This window comes from Helianthus annuus, chromosome 6 (assembly GCF_002127325.2).
Source record: "Helianthus annuus cultivar XRQ/B chromosome 6, HanXRQr2.0-SUNRISE, whole genome shotgun sequence".
In the NCBI taxonomy this organism is placed as follows: domain Eukaryota; kingdom Viridiplantae; phylum Streptophyta; class Magnoliopsida; order Asterales; family Asteraceae; genus Helianthus; species Helianthus annuus.
The window spans coordinates 93,541,744-93,551,507 of NC_035438.2; the positions used below are offsets into that span (position 1 = coordinate 93,541,744).

Consider the following 9,764-nt stretch of genomic DNA (forward strand, 5'->3'; position numbering starts at 1 on the left):
ATCATCATCATCATTCATCAGTATTCATCACCACCCCCCCCCACACACACACACCCCCTTCCCCTTTCTCTCCCTACCGATCTGAGTTCTCCGCCACCGATCTCCGCCACCGCCATCATCGTCAATCAACATCATCTCCGCCACCGCCATCATCATCATCAACATCATCTCCGCCACCGCCATCATCGTCAATCGCCAGAGCTGAGTTCTCCGCCACCGCCATCATCGTCAATCGCCTCAATCGTCGCCATCATCATCATCATCTCTGTGTAAGTTTGTTGGTATCGAAGGGGGATACATGTGGGTGCACCGGAATCACGGCTCCGGTCGCCGGGAATTCTGATCGAGAGAGAGGTAAAGGGATGAGGGAGGGTGAATGGGGGTAACACTTGTCTTTTTTTTTCATTCAGCATGTTCTAGTTGCTGAATGATTCAGCACTGAATCATTAAGAGGTTTGCCATTAAGAGGCACAACCAAACAGCTAACCTCTGTCCGAATAAGAGGTCCAACCTCTTAATGATTCATTAAGAGGCTTGCCAAACAGCCCCTAAGACTATTTATTTGAAATGCTACACCTTATTGAAAAGCTTTTTGTGAAACTTGTTTTTGTAAGTAGTAGCTTAATAGTCTGGGTACAAAAAAAAAAACATTATTTGCCCCCTTTTGAACGTTTTTCACAATCACGAAGCATAAGACATTACATTGGGCTCATTTTAAACCGGGTCAAATACTCGAATTGGGTATATCTTACGAGCCTTGATCGATTGCCAAAACGACGTTTACTTTTTGAACATTCACTAACCTGTGATTATATTCGTCTGTGCTGGAATCCTCTGGTATGGCAATCTTCTGCTAGTAACGACAATCTATTGATTTATTCACATTGTAGTTTAGGGTTTCTTTCATCTTCATGTTCCAATTTTGTAGTTTAGGGTTTGAGAATACATATTCATAGAATCATAGCTACTTGCCTTTTGTTTTGTTTTAATTGATCTCTTAATCTATGTTACCCGATTTACTTTTATTGTTTCTGGAATGAAAATTTTTGGAGATGAATAATATGTGCATAAGGGATCAATAACTTTGATTACATGTACATGAAACTTAAGTTGTCTGAATTTTTCAAATAAGTTGACGTTTGTGGTTTTTGAGTGTAATCCAGATTGGTTGGGAATTGAATTTGATCATTCGGTTTGTGGGTTTCATCATATGAAACCCTATGCAGTTACGGTGTGTTCCCGAGTTAAAAATCCCTCCCCTTCCCTCCCCTCCCCTCCCCTCCCCTCCATGTCTTTCCAAATTGGAAAGACTATTTTCAGGCAAAAAAAACCCCATTTTCCCTCCCCTCCCCCTGTTAAGTGGATCTCTGGAACACCATTTTCCCTCCCCTCCCCTCCCCTCCCCTCCCCCTGTTAAGTAGATCTCTGGAACACAGCGTTAATGCGGTAAAATATCGGATATCGGTCAAGGACCAATATTTGAAATATAGGTTATCTCGGTGAGATATCGGTGGGATATCGGTAATTTTAATATAATGCAGAATTTATTTATATAGCAATTTAACACCAATGATTCAGTGATATATCGGTTACATCGGTCAAATATCGGTGATATATCAGGTTATATCGGTCAAATATCGGTGATATATCGGTTATATTAGTCAAATATCGGTCAATATCGCCGATAATATCGGTACCGATATTTTACTAAGGGACCGATATAACCGATATATCACCGATATTAACTGCATAGATGAAACCTAAAATTATTGTCTATGATCTCTCTTTGTATCATGTATGACAAGTTGACAACATTGTTTAGGATAACTATTGCTATTGCTATTTTGAATCTTTCTAGTGAGGTGGGTGGATGTTAAGGATCAAAGCTTAGGAGGAGTTAAGAGTTGTTTTCTTATTTTAGTAGTTTAGCTCGTTAAGGTATTTTGTTATAAATAGTGAGTCTTGGACCTCGGATATGGGAGATCCCTACTTATTGAATTCTAGAGAATGTCTTTGTGGCATTCTTGATTTAGAGAGCTCAAATCATTTTGCAATGATGTAATAAAGGGACCATGGTTTAAAAAGCGTGCTTGAGGCATGAGCAGTCAAGGCTGGAGGCGGCACTTTCGATAGGAATCAGTGGAAGATAGCTGGTGTTGAAGGTTGCCGGAGGAAGTAGAGGGGACGAGGTAACGTTAGGAAAACAAGAAAGAAAATGGAAAGGCAAACTTTAAACGTGGAGTCTTGAGTCTTTGGCTAGCTATAGTGCAAAGTAGTGTTGTTCACTAGACAAAGTGCGTATTGCAATTTTCTTTTCCTACTAGTCACTGATTGAGTAGTTAATGCAGTAAAGTATCGGATATCGATCAAGGACCGATATTTGAGATATCGGCGGCTATGGCGGTGGGATATCGATAATTCTAATATCATGCTAAATGTTTATATATGGCAATTTAATACTAACAATTCGGTATAATCTCCTACCATTAACAAATTAACCTTTTGCAACTTGCAAAACACTAACAATTGTAGCAAGTAGGAACTGACTAAGACTTAAAACACTAACATTTAACAGTAACAACTAACAATTAAGACTTAAAACACTAATACCATCAATAATAAGAAAGACGATGGTAGAAATAAGAAGAAAGGTACTGACATCGGGAAAATCGGTGATATATTGGTCATATATCGGTCCAATATCGCCGATATTATCGGTACCGATATTTTGCACCGTTATCTCGGTAGGGGATCGATAACCGATATATCGATGATACATCAGGATATTAACTACATAGGTCACTGAGTCAGTATACGGATGTCAACAAAAAGTAAAGAGCAAGGAGGGTCAACTCCAAAGGATAAACACTTAAAGCACGAGTTGGGATCATAACTGAACCTAAATGTGGAACGAGATGGTGTAAACTCTTACGAGATGCACAAGTATACCTATAGAATTGGGAATGTGAAGATGATGCTGTTTGAGGCCACTCCACACAAGCAACTATGGACCACTGTACTCACTGTTAATGGAGGGTCGAGCAAGGGGTGCAACGAGTTCCAATCATGGGAAAGTCTAATGCGGTGGATCCTGGAAAGATCTCAACAATCCCCAAAAGGGTACAGCTATTACGCATGTTGGAGTATATAAACATGTTTGTATTGTTGGCGGGTTAATTGCTAGGTATATTAGAGCAAAAAGTCGAGGGAACCGGGATCGTTTTTTAAAGAAAGGAAACCAAATAAAAGATAATTACTAATGCGACTTCAACTTGCATTAAATTTATATTGCGGCCTGTGCTGGTACATCAAATCAACGTGCCTGTCCTTATTAGTACTCCTCCCCAAACAGCCACTATGTGGGAATTCGGAAACTGAAATGATACCCATGTAGGCTTGTTAGTTCTTAGACATGATCCAACACCTTTTAGTTGGGACCGAATTCTATAAGAATTAAAAAAAGTATAGCAAGAGAGGATGAAACACCAGACAAGAACTGTATAGTTTAAACCTTGAAGCTGGAAGTTGGGTTTACTATAAGCATCGTAGTACCGGTTACAGTTACCTGAAAATCCTGAAACGTAAACGGTTCATCCAGTTTTTCACATGTATCCCAACTAAAGAAGGCAATTAGTGCTAACATAGCAAATTTGAAATTTTGAACAAGTGGAAGGAGTTCGAGACCGGGAAATGTTAATGCAGTTGAACGATTTACTAGGATACAAAGCTACTTGAGGTGTGAGGCGCCAGAGGTGGTGGAGACGTGAGGTGCTAAATGAATAGAAGTAGTCCTGCTTTAGATAAATGTGGTTGGGTGAAGGTGAGTTTCAAGAAAGAACTACAAAGGAAGATAGTAATTGGGTCATAAGATTTTTTGTACTTTATTTATATATTAGAGTAAATTACGTTTTTGGCCCCTGTGGTTATATCTCTTTTACTATGTTAGCCCAAAATAAGAATTTTTAACATATCTGCTCCAATGGTCTCTATAACTAACCATTTTGGCCCCCATGATCTCTAGACTTAGGGGCCAAAATGGTTAGTTATAGAGACCATGAGGGCAGATATGTTAAAAATTATTATTTTGGACTAATATAGTAAAAGTGATAAAACCACAGGGGTCAAAAACGTAATTTACTCTATATATTATGATAATTAAAGTGAATTTTTTTACTTCATTATATATACTGATAATTAATGTGGGTTTGACTAGCTTTTACTTGGAATTAATTGTATTATAGTTAAACTTGTGCTTCTTTTGGTTCCAAATAAATCTTATTTTTGTATAAAAAAGTGCTTTATTTTGTGTATTAGTTCAAACATCTAAAATTTTTAGTGTTTAAAATTACAATTTAATGTATTATTTATCCATAATTCACTAATATCTTTTAATACCAGACGCCTCAAGTACGCGAAGCCCTTGTCCTACGCCACGGCTTACGGGCTGCGCTTTTTAAAACCAAGATTCATAGTTTTTTTCCGGACTTCTAACTTGAGAAATCAACACCAGCCCCAGGAACAAGTGTGAGCTGCAATTTAGTGAAAGATGGAGTTAAGAGCTGTTTAAATTAATAATAGGTTCCCTCATTTTAGTTATTTACATGTTAAGCGCCATCAACGTAGCCAATTAGATGTGTGGTATTAAGGCTAGAAATTTAGGTGTGGCTTTCTTGATTTTTCTTTGCAATAACAATTTTAACCCGTTTACTTAAAAAAACGGGGCTATCTGCTTTGTTTCAACTTCATCGGGCCAAATGATGAATATAGCTCAAATGGAAATACGAAAGTAAATTAACTTAAAATTAGATTATTATTGAAACGATGTAATTTTTGTCTACTACAACAAATTATTTATAAAACTAGATTATTTATTATGTTAAACAGATATGGTGATTCAGCCACCAGTAAAGGCTCAAAGGATCACAAACTATCTGAAACCATATCTCTTAAAGATGCACTTCTCAAACAAGTATGTAAGTGCTCAGGTGATTCATGCACCAACTGCAACTGTTGCATCTGCCGCAAGCTCGCAGGAGAAGGCTCTACGCGAAGCCTGGACCAAAACACAACAAAGCACGAGAGACGTTGCTGCTGCTGCAAAGATCGGGAAGCTTTTAGGCGAGAGGTTGCTGCTTAAAGATATCCCTGCGGTCTCTGTTGTCTACAAGAAAGATCAAAGATATCATGGTAAGGTGAGAGCTGTCATTGATTCGTTAAGGGACACAGGCGTCACTTTGCTTTAAGTTTGTTTTCTCATAACATAATGTGGGAACAAGCCATGTATGTTGGATTTTGGAATTTCTATGCATTGCAGTGTTTGCGCACACATAACAACATATGAACCTAGTATTTTACGATAATGAAATGTATCCATGCGGTCTTAGGACGAGCCAGGTGGAGCTATGGTCATGAATTCTGTTACAACTTTTTATAAGTTGGTTGTGTCGGTTTTAACCTCTATATAGAAACACGTCGGTTTGGATTTAAAAAATGCTAATAAGCTCAAGGTGTAATGGGGTTCAAAGTTCCGATCGTTTAAACGGGTCAAAATCATATGTTTAGGTACACGACGTATTTAGAAAATGTAACTTTAATTATATACTTTTTGTAATCGTATTCTATGCATTAATCATCGTGATTTTTCTTACAAGATAACTTGGAATTTGTGGTCGATCCAACCAGTTTTTTTTTTTTTTTTTTTTTTTTTTTTTTTTTTTTTTTTTTTTTTTTTAACGGCAAATTTGGATCACTGACGGACCACTGGAATATCATCGTGCCACCAGCGGAACCACCCGATCATATCCATCTCCACTAGGCATAATGCCTATACACCAATTCAGGAGGAAACCCAATAAATATGGGAAAACCCCCCCTTGTGGGAATCAAACGCAGGACCTATTGGTCCCAAAGCTTTATCCCACTCCCAAGATGCCACTAAGCTATAAAGCCATGGGCCGATCCAACCAGTTTTGAGAAGTTAACCGATGGACATGCACAATGTTTGCACTAAAACTTTTATCCAAATACTTCTCTAGTGTCACCTTTTAGTGCAGAGTCTAACAAGTAAAAAAGTTAGGGGGTGTTTGTTTACCTTTTAATAAGGCTCTTAGTGGTTCAGACCTCTTACTACCTTTTACTGGTTCAGCACTTAATGGTTCAGACTATTTGTTTTGCGAGCAGATGTCTGAATGGTTCAAACATTTGCCTCTGAATGGTTAAGCATTATACTAAGTCTGAATGCTTAAGACCTCTAATCTGAATTGGTCAGACATTTGCCTCTAAACGGTTAAGCATTATACTGACTCTTAATGGTTCAGACATCTTACTGATTCAGCACTTAATGGTTCAAACCTCTTATTGGTTCTGCACTTAACTATTCAGAAGTTGCCAAACAGCCCCTTTATAAACTAAAGAAGTCAAAATTGTATTTTCGGAGTGAAAACCTTCTAAATCATTCGTTTCAAGGATAATTACTTCGTATAATATCATTTTTGCGTAACAGAAAATTATAAATATTGGTTAGTCATTTTCAAATGTATGACATATCTTTTCTTAACACATCTTACTAAACTTTTATTTTATTTTTGTAATCATAACATATATTAGATATTTCTTAGCACAACGACATGATGTCTTGTGTGAGAATTGGTCAATAATGGCAATATTCATGGTTTTGTTGGTATCAAAAGAACAATAACATATTACAAGTGCTAAGGAAAACAACTTACACCTAACCATTAAGATATGGGAAACAATAATGACATTTTAACGTCACACACTATAAGATTTTTTAAGATTATATATATTACCAAACATAGAAGTATGTCATCATGTTTCAATTTGACGAAAAAAAAAACACATACAGTTAGCGCTACAAAACGAACCAAACGTTCGCCGAACAGTTCGTGAACTGTTCGACAAGAATTTCATTTGTGTTCGTTCGCTTATTAAACAAACGAGAAGGAACAAAAAATTTCATTCGTTTAGTTAAATGAACGAACATGAATAGAGGCCGCATTCATTCTTTTATGTTCGTGAACGTTAGCTAATGTGTTCGATTGTGTTCGATAGTTCATTAGTGTTTTTTTCATTTTTATATTTTATTTAAAAACTTCAAAATTCCGACAAATAAAGTATTTAGTGTCACTGTATTATATATTTTGTTTGTGAACACTTGTTTGTGTTTGTTTGTTTCCATTTGTGTTCATTAACATTAGTTTGTGCTCATGTGTATTCATCAATAGTCATTTTCGTTCGTTGCCTAAAATTAACAAACAAACACAAACGAACACGAGCAAGTTCACTTCCTTAACAAACGAACATGGACATAAAATCTCGTTTATTAAGTGTTGATGAACAGTTTGTGAACACGTATATTTCTTAACAAATGAACACGAACAAGGTCTTGTTCGTGTTTGTTCGGTTTGTTTTCAGCCCTACATACAATTAACGAATTTGTTAGACAGAAGTAAAAAAACAAATAACTACATAGTCCCTGCATCAATTAGGGAGGTTAACGTTTTATAAATAACTAAGTTATTTCAACGTGCGTTGTTGCGGTACGTTTCCGTGTGCATTGGATTGGTACCGGTTTAGTTTGTTACAGTATCGGTACGATACATGCACCCGATATATAAATCAACCGAAAACGATAAAAACAAACATAGGTCCTGACACCGATGTTGTTCGAACAACATTGATTGATCCAGATAATCAAAGTACTGGTATCGTCACAAACTGAGTTGTATAAATAAAAACTTATCGAGATCAGCAACAATAAAATGAATATAGGTACCGGTAGCGATACGGTTTCCGTTTATCGAAAGAAAAAAAAAACAAACAATAAAATAGTTGTATAAATAAAAACTTATCGAGATTAGCAACAATAAAATGAAGGCAAATTGGATTTAAATAATCCCAACTCACTGTTATTGGCCAATAATAATCCAACTCATTTAATCACCAATAATAATCCGAACTATTCACTTTTGTTTGTAAAATACTCCCAGTTAAAAAAAAAAAACACTAACTAGGTTAAAAAATTGCTGACGTGGCAGGTGACGTGGCATGCCACATCAGCAAATTTGCTGACGTGGCAGTTGATGTGGCATTTTTGATGATGTGGCTGTCTACATGGCATTTTTTGATGACGTGGCAACTGATGTGGCAGGTGATGTGGCATGCCAGCAATTTTTTAACCTAGTTAGTGTTTTTTTAACTGTGAGTATTTTACAAACAAAAGTGAATAGTTCGGATTATTATTGGTGATTAAATGAGTTGGGATTATTTAAATCCAATTTGCCTAAAATGAATATAGGTACCGGTAACGATACGGTTTTCATTTATCGAAAGAAAAAAAACAATAAAAATAAATACCAGTGTCGAAAACGCATTTTTTCATTTGGTTTGGGCTCAATTCACATAGATAGCATCATGACACTGAATAAAATATTATTTAAAAATAATTAATTGCTTGAGAAATATAACTAAAAAAACTACACTTTAAAAGATTAGATCAATGTTTATCAAAACTTTCAATTCATATGTATAATAATATTTAGAATCAATTGTAATATTAAAAAAATAAAAAATACGAAGAAAAAAATTATATATTATTATATTATATTATAGATATCAAAATAAACTCTTGATGAATTGTAATTTGTAATGTTTATTATTTGTTTTTTTATTTTTAGTAATAATCTATAGGAAAAAATCAAATAGGAAGTTAATTTTGGCTAGGAAGGATAGGAAGCCATAGGATTATGACATGTGGCAAATTTTAAAATAAAGAGAAAGGGTATTTTAGTCAATCTCATCCTTTCTTCTTCCTTCTTCTCCCCAGTTACTTCAAAACCCACCATTTTCAAAACCCACCATCTCCAACCTTTTCTTCACTTACTATCTCAATAATCACTACATTATAGTGCGATTTTCGCAATGTTTTAAAAACCGGTTCATACCGGCCGGTTGAACCGGTTGAACCGGATACCGGAAGAAAGGGCGGCACGAATCATGCCGGTATTTTGAGGCAGCGGCAAGTATATTGTATCGGGGGTATATTTGGTTAAACCGGTTTAAACCGGATGCCGTACCGGGCCAGCCATGAAATAAGGACTTTTAGCGGCCCAAAATAGCTTACAAGTTACAATTAACCTTCTTAATTTATAATTTAACCTAGTTGCCTTCGATCAAAGAATCGAAATTCTTCCTCAAAACTAACAAAAAAACTACAATTCTGCAGTCTCCATTCATCGAAGTTCAACATTCAGGTAGGTACTGTGTAATTGTGTATACTTTATAGAGTTTTGAAGTTTGAACCTTTTTGTTTTCTTTCTGGGAAGTGGGAACGCTAGTAAGTAGTAACCAAGAATTTCCATGGTAGAATTAATTAAATTCTTAACGTCTATATCTTTAATTTACAACATTAACACTAACTTCATAATGCTTAATAGCTAATACTTTAATCATTTATACTTGTTTAATTGTTTAATATGATGGCTTGTCTTATTCAAATTTTTGGAACATATTTATTTTTTTCTTTTAGTTGAAAAGCACATGTTTCATAACATGACAAAATTTTCCTATGGCAAAGAATTAGTTTTTTTTATATAAAAACATAGTTTGAGTTTTTTTTTATTTTTGCGCTGCAACTTTTAAAACCATATGTTGATGATGAACGTATGGATTTCATGATGATCTATGGATTTGGTTATGCACATGTACGATTATATATCTTAAAAAAGTTACTTGTTTTGTAGAAT

At 35.6% G+C, this 9,764-nt stretch overlaps 1 protein-coding gene across 1 annotated transcript; it reads left to right on the forward strand.

Moving 5' to 3' along the window:
• Nucleotides 1-675: 675 nt before the first annotated feature.
• Nucleotides 676-5,413, forward strand: LOC110889110 (50S ribosomal protein L18). The gene is made up of 2 exons (XM_022136612.2): nucleotides 676-837; nucleotides 4,885-5,413. Exon 2 carries the CDS (start codon nucleotides 4,887-4,889, stop codon nucleotides 5,241-5,243), a length of 357 nt encoding a protein of 118 aa, XP_021992304.1. The 5' UTR covers nucleotides 676-837; nucleotides 4,885-4,886; the 3' UTR covers nucleotides 5,244-5,413.
• Nucleotides 5,414-9,764: the final 4,351 nt, after the last annotated feature.